A 14,492-nucleotide genomic window follows, 5' to 3' on the forward strand; every position below is an offset into this window, starting at 1 on the left:
CCAATGTTCAGAAATCAGTGGCTTTCTTATACACTAACAATAAAAATACAGAAAGAGAAATTAGAGCATTGATTCCATTTACTATAGCACCAAGAACCATAAGATACCTGGGAATCAACCTAACCAAAGAGGTAAAGGAACTATACTCAAGGAACTACAGAACACTCATGAAAGAAATTGAAGAAGACACAAAAAGATAGAAGACCATTCCATGCTCTTCGATCGGAAGAATAAACATTGTTAAAATGTCTACACTGCCTAGAGCAATCTATACTTTTAATGCCGTTCCGATCAAAATTCCACCGGTATTCTTCAAAGAACTCGAGCAAATAATCCAGAAATTTGGATGGAACCAGAAGAGACCTTGAATCGCTAAGGAAATGTTGAAAAACAAAAATAAAACTGGGGGCATCACGTTACCTGATTTCAAGCTTTACTACAAAGCCGTCATCACCAAGACAACATGGTACTGGCATAAAAACAGACACATAGACTAGTGGAACAGAGTAGAGAGCCCAGATATGAACCCTCAACTCTATGGTCAAATAATCTTCGATAAAACAGGAAAAAATATACAGCGGAAAAAGTCTCTTCAATAAATGGTGCTGGGAAAACTGGACAGCTCTATGCAGAAGAATGAAACTCAACCATTCTCTTACACCGTACACAAAGATAAACTCAAAATGGATAAAAGACCTCAACATGAGACAGGAATCCATCAGAATCCTAGAGGAGAACGCAGGCAGTAACCTCTTCGATATCAGCCACAGCAACTTCTTTCAAGATATGTCTCCAAAGGCAAAGGAAACAAAAGCGACAATGAACTTTTGGGACTTCCTCAAGATCAAAAGCTTCTGCACAGCAAAGGAAACAGTCAAGAAAACAAAGAGTCAACCCACGGAATGGGAGAAGATATTCGCAAATGTCAGTACAGACAATAGGTTGATATCCAGGATCTATAAAGAGCTCCTCAAACTCAACACACACAAAACAGATAATCGTATAAAAAAAATGGGCAGAAGATATGAACAGATACTTCTCCAATGAAGACATACAAATGGCTACCAGACACATGAAAAATCTAGCCAGATTTTAGACAGATGAAAATCTAGACAGATGAAACATCTAGACATGAAAAATCATCACTAGCCATCAGGGAGATTCAAATTAAAACCACATTGAGATACCATCTTACACCAGTTAGAATGGCCAAAATTAGCAAGGCAGGAAACAACATGTGTTGGAGAGGATGTGGAGAAAGGGGAACCCTCTTACACTGTTGGTGTGAATGCAAGTTGGTGCAGCCACTTTGGAAAACAGCAGAACAGTATGCTGTGTCAAGATTCCTCAAGAAATTAAAAATAGAGCTTCCCTATGACCCTGCCATTGCACTATTGGGGATTTACCCCACAGATACAGATGTAGTGAAAAGAAGGGCCATCTCTACCCCAATGTTTATAGCAGCAATGGCCACGGTTGCCAAACTGTGGAAAGAACCAAGATGCCCTTCAACGGACGAATGGATAAGGAAGATGTGGTCCATATACACTATGGAGTATGATGCCTCCATCAGAAAGGATGAATACCCAACTTTTGTAGCAACATGGATGGGACTGGAAGAGATTATTCTGAGTGAAATAAGTCAAGCAGAGAGAGTCAATGATCATATGGTTTCACTTATTTGTGGAGCATAACAAATAGCATGGAGGACAAGGGGAGTTAGAAAGGAGAAGAGAGTTGGGGAAAATTGGAAGGGGAGGTGAACCATGAGAGACTATGGACTCTGAAAAACAATCTGAGGGTTTTGAAGGGGCGGGGAGTGGGAGGTTGGGGAAACCAGGTGGTGGGTATTAGAGAGGGCACGGATTGCATGGAGCACTGAGTGTGTTGCAAAAATAAGGAATACTGTTTTGCTGAAAAAATAATAATAAAAAAATAAATAAATTAATTAAAAAAGTAAAATACATATCAGTAACAACAACAACAACAACAACAACAAAACCACATTGATATACCACCTTACACCAGTTAGAATGGCACAAGTAACAATGCAGATACTATGAATCTTGGAACACTGAAAACAATGAAATAAAATTTTAAAAAAGAGAAGGCAAGAAACAACAAACATTGGAGAAGTTGTGGAGAGAGGAGAAGCCTCTTACAATGTTGGGGAATGCAAGTTGATACAGCCACATTGGAAAAAAGTTGGTTTCTAAAAAAGATGAAAGCAGAACTATTGTATGTCCCAGAAATTGCACTACTGGGTATTTACCCCAAAGATACAAATTAGTGTAAAGAAGGGCCACAGGAGCCCCAGTGTTCATAGCAGCAATGTCCACAATTGCCAAACTGTGGAAACAGTTGAAATGCCCTTCAACAGAGGAATGGATAAGGAAGATGCAGTTCATATCTACAACAGAATATTACTCATCCATCACAAAGGATGAATACCCAACTTTTGTATCAGCATGGATGGGACTGGAGGCAATTATACTGAGTGAAATAAGTTAAGCAGAGAAAGACCATTATCATAGGTTTCCCTTATTTGTGGAAGATAAGGAATAGCATGGAGGACACTAGGAGAAGGAAGGGAAAAATGAAGTTGTGGGAATCAGAGGGTGAAATGAACCACGAGAGACTATGGACACTGAGAAATAAAGTGACAGCAGATCCACACTTCTTAGGATGGTATACCAGAGAGCATAAACCAGGTAGCTTAAAAATACATTTCTCACATTTCTGGAGCCTTCAAAGTGCAAGATCAAGGTATTGGCATATTCGCTGTGTAGTGCGTGCCTCCATCTGGATCATTGGGCATGTCTTTAAACTGTGTCTTCATATGGTAAATGGAAGGTTTTGAGGATTCTGTGGGATCATAACAGCTCTGATTCCATTCATAACCTAACATTCTCCCAGAGCCCTTACTCCTTTGCCATCTCATTGGACATTACAGTAGAACACTTGAATTTGCTGGGGACACATATATTCAGATCATTGTTCAGGGAAAACTGTGACCCAAAAATTGAGTTTACAAATGGGCATATGCAAGGAATCACAACTTACTACGGCAAAAGCCACCCACAGATATATCCACAGGACCCATAGGAAAGTAGAGAAATATCTACAGGACCCACAAGAAAATAGGAAAATTGAACTGTAGATGGTGAATTGATGACAGTTCAGTGTGGAGATGTCTGAGTTGAAGCTCCTGTGGAATTGGTGACAACCTTAGGGGTTTCCTACAAGTTTGTCTTTTAAGTCCAGAAGCCTCACATTATTCCTCCAGGAATGAAAGGATGAACATTTGCTGTGCTTCCGAGGTGGGGAAAGATTCTCTTGAGAAACTTTCCAGATAATTCAAGACCTGGGGGAAGGTAAATGCCAACATCCAGTTCATTCTAGTTTTGGGTGGGGTAAGGGAAGCACCCCTCCTCTCTCCTCTCCTTAGGCCTTCCTGTGTCACCTCAGTGAGGTGTAACCTGAGATTCTCTTGTGAGGATGACATCAATGGTCTCAGGTCAGGGATAGAAAGACCAACCATAGACTGTAAATACCCGTCTATACCCACACCTTATCCCCATATGAAAGGGATATTCTATAATAATAACAAGAAAAAGCAAAGAAAGCTAGAAAACCAGAAGTTATTTTTGAATTCTATATGGATTCCAGCTCAAAATAAGACAAAACCAGGGACATGAGAGGAAATGTCAGTGTTCTCTCATCAGTGGGTGATTATTTCTCTTCTGAATCGTATTTTGGGCTATAGTTTCCAGGTTAGCCCCACTTTAGGGTTCTGTCATCGTGGTAGACATTTGTTATTGAGCCTCACTCTACAATTGGCACCTGCTGGGGATCAAGAAAGAGTGACTGGACTCTAACCCCATGGGGCTCAGGGTCCAGGACAGGTTGAGGGAGAAGTTACAACAGGGCAGACTGAGGACATGGGATAATTGAAGGATGGCAACAGATGGGCAAGGATCCAGGCTCTACCAGGTAGATCTGATGATTCATGTGGATTTCCTGTGTGGAAGCCAGGAAAGACGTTTCAGACACATCCCCCAAGGCTGATCTCATAGACTCCCCCCAGAGCAGGACCCAGCAGTACTGTGATGGGTTTTTCTCTCTGGCTGTCATCCTGCAGGTCATCCTGCCTGTTTCATTGGGGAAATCAGAGAGCGTATCCCATCAGGTAGGCTGTCTTTCCACCCAAGAGATGGAGCGGTGCCTCCAGAGGGACAGTTCCTGATCACCAGTGTCCACCCACTTGGATAATGAGCCAGAGAATAAACTGTATCTAGGAGGACAAGGACCCAGTTTGGGTAGATGTCCTGGGAGTGTTTTCATAACCATGTGGAGGTAGTGTGTGCCTGTTGAGGGCAGAGAACAGGAACAAAGCTCTCAGAAAGCCTGGGCTGTGCAGGTGCTTCTCAGGGATGATGAGAATTCCTGCAGGTCCTTTTTGGAGAAAGAAAAACAGGATATGGATGAGGTTGATGAAGGAAAGGTCCCCAGGGACTGGTGAGACCTCATCTAACATAGACTATGTTATCTCGTCCTGGTTGGCTACATGGTGAATATGAGAAATTAGAGATCGAAGAAATAACCATATTTTTCCCTGAGTGATTCTAGAGAGGCTAGTGGGGAAACCCCTTATCTCAATAGAAAGCCCCTCCCCCCCCAACTGCCCCTGCTCCTGGGTCTGATTTGTGTCTCTGGATCTTGAATGAGTGCACTGTGCTGAAGTGAGCACCCCCTGGTGTCCTGAGAACCTTGAGAGCACTGAACTATCTGATCCTTCTGTCCTAAGCTCTCCCTGGTGGCCTGAGAGCCCCTGTGCCCTGAGAGCCCCCTGCTGTTCTGAGTGACTCCTGGTGACTTGAGCACCTGTTGGGGACCTGAGCTCCCTCTGGTGACCAGAGGGCCTCCTGGGGCCTCGAGCATCCCTGCAGCCCAGCTATTCCTGTGTCCCTGCAGGAAAGTTTGTGTCGGGGCTCACCCCAGGAGTGTACACACTGGGTACACACATTATAGTAACACACAGTGGTGTCCTCATCTCTCAGGCTGTTCATCTGTAGGATCAGCTTGTTCGTGGCATCATCTCATGAGATGGTGAATTGGCTTTTCACAGTGTATTCGAAATATATGTAACTACCACCACTTGTAATGGCTGAGACCCACTGCAGCCCCTACCCTAGAGCCTGGCAAACCCAACTCATGCCATAGTCACTGAAAGTGAACCCAGAGGCTGCACAGGAGAGTCTCAGGGACCCTCCCAGTTTTCACCAGGCCTCCACCAGACTCCACCAGCTGCACCTCCCCCTGGACACCTGCAGACACATGACATCCTGGTCAAGAAACTGTCCTTCACTCACTGTTTTTCTTACTCATATCCACTTTCTTATTCAATGTCTCTTGTTCTCTGTAAATTACCTTTGAAAAGAGTAACAGGGAAAACTCATCCAAGAATAAACTCCATCATGAGCTGTCTGTGTTCTGTCCTGAACACTGAATGGAAAACCTGGGAATCCCGAGACTGGGGCTCCCATCCCAGCTGCAGGCTTGGGGCTGGGCTTGTTTAATCAGCAGAAGGTGAACCCTATTTGCATGACCCTTTACTATGTAGCCAGCATGGTATCTATCCTGACAGAGATGACAGTAACCAGAGCAGCTGTGACTGCCTTTGATTTGGTGATACTGACAGGATTTGGGAAAAGATGAAGTTTAATTATATAATTTTCAGAGTACCGGCTTGATTTTCATTTACCAGTTTGATTTCACATAGTCACACATATTGGGGTGTAGGTATCATGTTTCCCCTTAAAGTGACATGATCCCACACCCAGAATTATGGAGAGTTTGTGAGGTGTCCAAGAACAGTCTGGGGTGAGAGTGAGCCCTGGGATTTGGTCCTGTGCTTCTCCCACAGGACCTACTATCCACCCTGAGCCCCCTGCAGGACGGAGTGCACAGGCTCATGGGGAACGTGGGATCCTGCCTGTAGTGAGGACAAGGTGATTCTTTTCTAGAGTTTATCTGAAATACAGAATCAGGGTGCGTGCAGGTGGTCTTTCAAGTCTCTAAGTTTTCACTGTCACTGGGTTCATCCCAAGTCATCTCTGGGATTATTTGTAATAGTTTTGGTGAGTGTGCTTGATGTAGGATGGACTGCACACAGGCAGAGAGTGTGATATGAGAAACACAGGTGTCAGAATCAACAGTATCCAGAGCAAGCAAATCCATTTTCCACAAAATTTCCCGTATTTGCAATTCTTCCTTCCTCATTCCTTCTTCACTCTGTCCCTACATTACTATTGATCTTCATGTTACCTCACACTAGCTTTAATTTTCTAGAATATATAATTTTGTATTTCTATGAAATGTACCTTTATTTCTAGGGCTTCTATTGCTGAGCCAAATACTTGACAATACCCCCATATTTATTATGTTTTTTATGATGGGCAGCTTTCCAAAGATTACATAGAGCACAATATGTCCACTTTTAAGCTGATGATTGGGCTTGGAATTGTTCCCATGTTTCTGTATTTTATTTTCATTTATGTATTCATTTATTTATTTATCTATTTATTTTAGTTACCATACAGTACATCATTAGTTTTGATGTAGTGTTTCTGTATTTCAATAAACTCACTATCAGATTGGAGTTGCAAGAGCAAAAGAAATAAATAGAACAAACTTCAGATCATCAAATTCATGTCAATATACCTTCTAATTGTGGTCATGAGACAAACAATAATCTTAAACTCTCAGGAGTGACAAGTACTCACAGGGGCTAAGAACCAGCATCTTGGCATATTGTGACTGCAGATCTCTGATGACAAATAAACAAATACCAGGTTTAGATAGAATATTTAATGGATTCCTTGTCATCATGTGAGCTAAAGGTGTTATAGTGAGAGGTTCTCCAGGACCATATCATTAAACCAATCCTGTCCTCATGAATTCCTATCATGTAGGATGGGGACAAATCATGAAAAGCCTCCCCACACCCCAGTGGTCCTGGCAGGATGGGAGGAAGATGACTCAGAGCAGGAATGCGTGGAGATCCACGCATCCTGTGTCCACCACAGAAATAAGGAATTTATCTGTAGAGGAAGCCCTCAGAAGAAGCATCCTGGGGTCACAGGTGGAGCCCCATAGGATCCGGGAGAGGAACAGATGTCACCATCTCAGTTCTGCTGAGGACCACACACACTTTTCACATGGAATGAGAGCCTTAGTCTTCAGGGAAATGTAGGGAAACAGGAAGCTGAGGACACCCAGGGACCACTGGAGCTGTGTGAGGGGACAACGGGGAAGAACAGAATGACTGTGTACCCAGAGACAGGCAAAAATACATGGACCTGGACCACTGGTGGAGGAGGGGCAGTGACACATGAAGTCCTCCCCTGACCCAGGTTCCTGGGAGCACCTGAGGCTAAGGCTACGTCATCAAGTCAGAGTCCTTGTAGTCTGAAGCCTTCCACCACAGTAATGACTGTCACCTGAGTAGAGCAGAGGAGTGTACTGGAGAGTGGAAGTAGATTCTACATGGGGGAGCTCAAGGAGATCACAGCGCTGATCTGGGAGCAGAAACAGGAGATCTCTGGAGGAATCTGAACTCTTGTGTGGCTACAGTAGGGACACATTTCACTGCTGCTACCCAGACAGCCCGTTTTCCAGTGGAGCCAGGAAGAGAGTCACACGCTCCACAGCATAGGCCTCACAAAGAGAGGGTGTGATCATCTACAGGAAGCATAAAACATAACAATATAATACCAAGTGCCCTGTGCATACTAGACATTCATGAAACCCCACCATTAATTCCAGGGGCTCCATACTGTTAGGGAACCTCTCTGTTCCACCCGCCCCTCTATTCTTTTGTGGTTCAAGTCCTGGGTGTGCAAGTTTGGCGACAGCAGGTCCATGTACAAATCATGTGGAAATTTGTCAAAGCTGGGTCACTCCACTGCATTTGGTAATTCAGAGCTGCTCCACTCATCATGAGTGGATTTAACTTCCCTGAAACACCTTCACTATCAGGCATGTTTATGTGTAGAGGACAGAATAGGATGGCAGAGCTTGTCAGATTTTGTCATCGCTCCTATCAGTGTCACCTCCCTGGGAAATTCCTGGGTGAACCCTCACCTCTCAGTGACACATTTACACAAGTAACAGCTTCTCTAGTCCTGCAATGACACTTCACACCTGTATGACAGGGTCAGGTCACCCCCTTTAACCTGTGTCCTCATCACTGCACTCAGTGATTTAGGTCAGTGCTCTGTGAAAGCCCTTCTCTTGTTGTCTTCATGAACAGAGCTATGGATGCAGGATCTTGTCCCCTGGATCCCTGTAGGTTGTTAATGTGAATTAAATAATAAAACTACCTGCCTGATAGAGGGATTGAAGACCATGAGAAGTTGGCAGATCCAGTTATGAGGACACATCTGGACCCTATGTTAGGACCTGGAAGAGTGGGCTGACCAGCTCAGGGACTGTAGATGGGAAGAGACATCCACAGCATCCGGGTCCAGGGGCGTCTCAAACACAGTTTGTTCTCTGGGTCCTTAATCTGCACAGACAGAGGTGAGTGTCCACCTTGGCTCCAGAGTGTGTGTGGACCTGGATAGAGAGCAGCTGATATCACTGCTCAGAAGGAAGGAAATAAAAAGGAGTGTTCATATTTATGTGGGTGTGGGTGGGTTGGTATGGGGTTCTCATCCCCAGGAACAAAACAACTGGAATGTGGGGGTAACAGGTGTTTGTGATGTGGACATTGTCAATGACAACTCTGGCTGGATACTAGGGTGTGTTTCCTGGTTAGTTCAGAGACCCATTAAGAAAAGGACTGCATCCTCTGAGAGGAGAACACAGGCAGTAACCTCTTAGATCCTCAACTGCAACAACTTCTTGCAAGATGGGTCTCTAAAAGCAAGGGAAACAAACAGAAATGAATTTTGGGACTTCACCAAAATAAAAATCTTCTGTGATGCAAAGGAAACAGTCAATAAAACTAAAAGGCAACCTATGGAATGGGAGAAGATATTTGCAAATGACACTATAGACAAAGGTTTGATATCCAAGATCTATAAAGAACTGACCAGACTGAACACCCTAAAAACAATAATCCAGTCAAAAAATGGGAAGAAAGCATGTATAGACACTTCTCCAGAGAGACATACAAGTGGCCAACAGACACATGAAAAAATGCTCCACATCTCTTGCCACCATGGAAATATAAATCAAAACCACAATAAGTTATCACCTTTCATGAGTTAGAAAGACAAAAATTAACAAGACAGGGAACAACAAATGTTGGAGAGGATGTGGAAAAGGGGAGCCCTCTTACGCTGTTGGAGGGAATGAAAGTTGACACAGCCACCTTGGGAAACCAAGTGTCTAGATTCCTCAAAAAGTTAAAAATAGAACAACCCTATGACTCAGCAATTACACTACTGGATATTTACCCCAAAGATACAGATGTAGTTAAAAAAGGGGCACATGAACCCCAATATTCATAGGATTAATGTCCACTATAGTTAAATTGTGGAAGAGCTGAGATGTCCTTCCACATATGGATGGATAAAGAAGATGTGGTCCAAACATACAATGAAATATGACTCAGCCATCAGACAGGATGAATACCTACCATTTCATCGACTTGGATGGAACCAGAGGGTGTTATGTCAAGTAGAATAAGCCAATCAGAGAAAGTTGATTATCCTATGGTTTCACGTCTATGTGGAACATCAGGAATAGTGAGGAGGACCACAGAGAAAGTAAATTATATGGTTTTACTTACTTGTGGAGCATAAGGAATAACACAGAGGACATTAGGAGATTAAAGGAAAACTGAATTGCGGTAAATTGGAGGGGGATATGAAGCATGAGAAACTGTGGACTGTGAGAAACAAACTGAGGTTTTGGGAGTGGAGGGGGTGGAGGGATGGGTGAGCCTGGTGGTGGGTATTAAGGAGGACACGTACTGCATGGAGCACTGGGTGTGGTACATAAACAGTGTATTTTGGAACACTGAAAAATAAGAAAAAAATCAGGGAGGGAGACAAACCATGAGGGACCCTGGATTCTGGGACACAGGGATGACAGAAGTGAGGGTGGTGGGGGTGGGGCAGCCAGGTGATGGGGATTAAGGGGGGCAGGTGATGCGATGAGCACTGGGTGTTATACACAACTAAAGAAACTTTGAACACTACATCAAAAACAGATGATGTACTATATGTTGGCTAGGTGAACATTAAAAAAGAATACAGACTTTTTTTTACGTTTTTTAAAAATTTCTTTTCAGTGTTCCAGAATTCATTGTTCATGCACCAAGGAAATAAGGGCTTTGAATGACACACTGGACCAGATAGACTTCTTTGTTACTTATTTGGGCCCTTTCTCTTTCATTTTGGTAAATTTAGGTAGAGGATTGTCAAGTGGATTGTGGTTTTTTCCCCAAAGTATCATGTGACGTGATGAGCACAGGGTTTTATACTGAACAGATGGAGCGTTGAGTTTTATATCAAAAGTCAATGATGTAATATACCTTGGCTAATTGAATTAGAAAAAACATATGCAGATCCTGGTTTCTTTGATCTGTTCTGTGTTTCTTAGTTTCTATATAATCTCTTTCTGCTCTAAGCTTGCTATTCCCTTCCTTCTGCTTTATTTAGGATTCAGCTGCTGCTATTTCTCTAGCATCTTTAGGTGTAATGTCAGGTTGTTTATTTGAGATTTTTCTTGCGTCTTGAGGTCTTCCTGTATGCTGTGTATTTCTGTCTTAGGATCACCTTTGCTGCAGAGAAATTACAGGATGGTGATAGAGGTTTTCTACTCTTTCCTTAAACTTTATGTTATTTTTTTCAGTGGAGGTTTTATACTCGTGTGTGTGTGTGTGTGTGTGTGTGTGTGTGTGTGTGTGTGATCTTCTGGCTCCGCTGGAGGTTCCTGTGATCCACAGTGAGTGCCACTGAGATTCTTATGAAGGTTTTGTTGACCTGCATCAGGATATTTGTAATTTATTGGTTTTTAAGGACAAGAGGAAACTAATGTAACTGACTTTCTTTTTTTGCACTTTAGTATATATTTCTTCCTGTTACAACTAAGTTTCTAAGTTAGAGAGTGAATAGGTAAGCACAGAATAATGTCAAGGAGGCTCTCCTGGGGAAACTGCTCTATGGAGAGGAAACCCCAGACCCTGACAGGAAATATGCCATAGACTCCATCTGCTCCTGCTCCTGGGATTAAAGACAGAATTGGTGAGATGTGTGCACCCTCTGCTGGTCTGATACCCTTGTAGTTTGAGGTTTGTGTCTGGGCTCACACTGATGTCCCCTCACTGTGTCTTTTGCACAGTAATACAGGGCCGTGTCCTCGGCTCTCAGGCTGTTCATCTGCAGATACAGCGTGTTCTTGCTGTTGTCTCTGGAGATGGTGAATCGGCCCTTCACAGAGTCTGCGTAGTATGTGCTACTTCCATCATAGCTAATATCTGCGACCCACTGCAGCCCCTTCCCTGGAGCCTGGCGGACCCAGCTCATGTAGTAGCTGCTGAAGGTGAATCCAGAGGCTGCACAGGAAAGTCTCAGGGACCCCCCAGGCTTCACCAGGTCTCCCCCAGACTCCACCAGCTGCACCTCACACTGGACACCTGCAGACACAAGACATCTTAGTCATGAATCTGTCACACACCCATGGTTTCTCTCACTCATATCCACTCACATCTGCAATGTATCTTGTTCTCCAGAAATTACCTTTTAAAAGAGCAACAAGGAAAACCCAGCCAAGCGCAAACTCCATAGTGAGTTGTCTCTGTTCTGTCCTGATCAGTGAATGTGGACACCTGGAAATCCCAGGGCTGGGGCTCCTCTTCCAGCTGCATGGTCTGGGCTGGGCTGTTTTATTCAGTGGAGGGAAGACCCTATTTGCATGTCCTCTGAGTATATAGTTAACTCCAGATGTAGCTTTAATTCTTTACAAGTTAAAAACAAAGATTGCATTGTTTGTGGATCACTTCATTTAGACAGCACTTTGAAAATATGCAGTATTCTTTTTTTTTGTTTGTTTAAAAAATGAATTTATTGGGTGCCTGGGTGTCTCAGTGGGTTAAATCCTCTGCCTTTGGCTTAGGTCATGATCCCGGATTCCTGGGATCGAGCCCCCCCATCAGGCTTTCTGTTGGGCCTAGAGCCTGCTTCACCCCCCTCTCTCTCTGCCTGCCTGTCTGACTACTTGTGATCTCTGTCTGTCAAATAAATAAATAAAATCTTTAAAAAATGCATTTATTGGTAGGAAACGTTGGAACAGGACATCAATAATATAAATTCCCATTCAGAGTTAAGAATTCTATCAGGTCCAAGTTTAAATATACATTTAATATATGAATGAATAAACTTTGCAAAGTACTAGGACTATCAGTTTCCAACTTTCTTTTGTGTCCCATTGTCCTGTGTGTCCAGTTTTTTGCCAGCACCATACCATTTTGATGACAACAGCTTCGTAATCTAGCTTGAAATTGGAGTGTGGTGACTCCAGGTGGCTTAGTCACCTGTTTGCTTTCTTTCTTTCTTTTCTTAAAAATTTTTATTAAAAAAATTATTTATTTAAATGTCTTTTCAGTGTTCAGAATTCATTGTTTCTGCACCACACCCAGTGGCCCATGCAATACATGCCCTCCACAATACCCACCACCAGGCTCACCCAACCTCCCACCCCTCTCCCATCCAAAACCCACAGTTAGTTCCTCCAAGTCCAGTGTCTCTCGATTTGTCTCCCCTCCAATTTCTCCCAACTCCTTTCTCCTCTCCAGCTCCCCATGTCCTCTGTGTTCTTTCTTTTTTTTTCTTTAAGATTTTTATTTATTTATTTGGCAGAAAGAGACACAACGAGAGAGGGAACAGAAGCAGAGGGAGTTGGAGAGGGAGAAGCAGGCTTCTGGCTGAGCAGGGAGCCTGAAGCAGAGCTCAATCACAGGACCCTGGGATCATGACCTGAGCTGAAGGCAGATGCTTAACGACTGAGCCACCCAGGCACCCCCTCCGTGTTATTTCTTATGCTCCACAAATGGTGAAACTATATGATAACTGACTTTCTCTGCTTGACTTATTTCACTCAGCATAATCTCTTCCAGTCCCATCCATGTTGCTACAAAAGTTGGGGATTCATCCTTTCTGATGGAGGCATCATACTCCATAGTGTATATGGACCACATCTTCCTTATCCATTCATCCGTTGAAGGGCATCTTGGTTCTTTCCACAGTTTGGCGACCGTGGCCATTGCTGCTATAAACATTGGGGTACAGATGGCCCTTCTTTTCACTACATCTGTATCTTTGGGGTAAATACCCGGTAGTGCAATCGCAGGGTCATAGGGAAGCTCTATTTTTAATTTCTTGAGGGATCTCCACACTGTTCTTCAAAGTGGCTGCACCAACTTGCATTCCCACCAACAGTGGAAGAGGGTTCCCCTTTCTCCACATCCCCTCCAACACATGTTGTTTCCTGTCTTGCTAATTTTGGCCATTCTAACTGGTGTAAGGTGGTATCTCAATGTGGTTTTAATTTGAATCTCCCTGATGGCTAGTGATGATGAACATTTTTCACGTGTCTGATAGACATTTGTATGTCTTCATTGGAGAAGTGTCTGTTCATATCTTCTGCCCATTTTTTTTATATGATTATCTGTTTTGTGTGTGTTGAGTTTCAGGAGTTCTTTAAAGATACTGGATATCAACCTTTTTTCTGTACTGTCATTTGCAAATATCTTCTCCCATTCTGTGGGTTGCCTCTTTGTTTTCTTGACTGTTTCTTTTGCTGTGCAGAAGCTTTTGATCTTGATGAAGTCCCAAAAGTTTATTTTTGCTTTTGTTTCCATTGCCTTTGGAGACATATCTTGAAAGAAGTTGCTGTGGCTGATATCGAAGAGGTTACTGCCGATGTTCTACTCTAGGATTCTGATGGATTCCTGTCTCACGTTGAGGGCTTTTATCCATTTTGAGTTTATCTTCGTGTACGGTGTAAGAGAATGGTCGAGTTTCATTCTTCTACATATAGCTGTCCAATATTCCCAGCACCATTTATTGAAGAGATTGTCTTTTTTTCACCGTATATTTTTCCTGTTCTGTCGAAAATTAACTGACCATAGAGTTGAGGGTCCATATCTGGGCTCTCTACTCTGTTCCACTAGTCTATGTGTCTGTTTTGATGCCAGTACCATGCTTTCTTGGAGATCACAGCTTTGTAGTAAAGCTTGAAATCAGGGAACATGATGTCCCCAGTTTTATTTTTGTTTTTCAACATTTCCTTAGTGATTCACGGTGTCTTCTGGTTCCATACAAATTTCTGGATTATTTGCTCCAGCTCTTTGAAAAATAACGGTGGAATTTTGATCAGAATGGCATTAAAAGTATAGATTGCTCTAGGCAGTATAGATATTTTAACAATGTTTATTCTTCCGATCCAAGATCATGGAATGGTCTTCCATCTTTTTGTGT

The 14,492-nt window shown here is 43.1% G+C and overlaps 1 long non-coding RNA gene and 3 gene segments (V, D, J or C); 1 reads left to right on the forward strand and 3 right to left on the reverse strand.

Annotated features, from left to right (window-relative positions):
• The window catches only part of LOC125104221 (Ig mu chain C region membrane-bound form-like), a 141,148-nt gene extending 129,282 nt beyond the window's left edge, over positions 1-11,866 (reverse strand). The window contains 2 exon segments of the C gene segment in view: positions 11,350-11,650; positions 11,754-11,866. Of these exon segments, the coding sequence occupies positions 11,350-11,650; positions 11,754-11,799 (347 nt within the window).
• The window catches only part of LOC125104225 (immunoglobulin alpha-2 heavy chain-like), a 401,593-nt gene that overhangs the window by 245,072 nt on the left and 142,029 nt on the right, over positions 1-14,492 (reverse strand). The window contains 1 exon segment of the C gene segment in view: positions 9,118-9,130. Coding sequence covers positions 9,118-9,130 — 13 coding nt within the window.
• The window catches only part of LOC125104224 (immunoglobulin heavy constant gamma 1-like), a 233,152-nt gene that overhangs the window by 185,174 nt on the left and 33,486 nt on the right, over positions 1-14,492 (reverse strand).
• Positions 1-14,492, forward strand: part of LOC125104252 (uncharacterized) — a 337,467-nt gene that overhangs the window by 117,546 nt on the left and 205,429 nt on the right. The gene's annotated exons all lie outside the window — the stretch shown is intronic.

The sequence above is a fragment of the Lutra lutra genome, chromosome 7 (assembly GCF_902655055.1).
Source record: "Lutra lutra chromosome 7, mLutLut1.2, whole genome shotgun sequence".
Classification (NCBI taxonomy): Eukaryota; Metazoa; Chordata; class Mammalia; order Carnivora; family Mustelidae; genus Lutra; species Lutra lutra.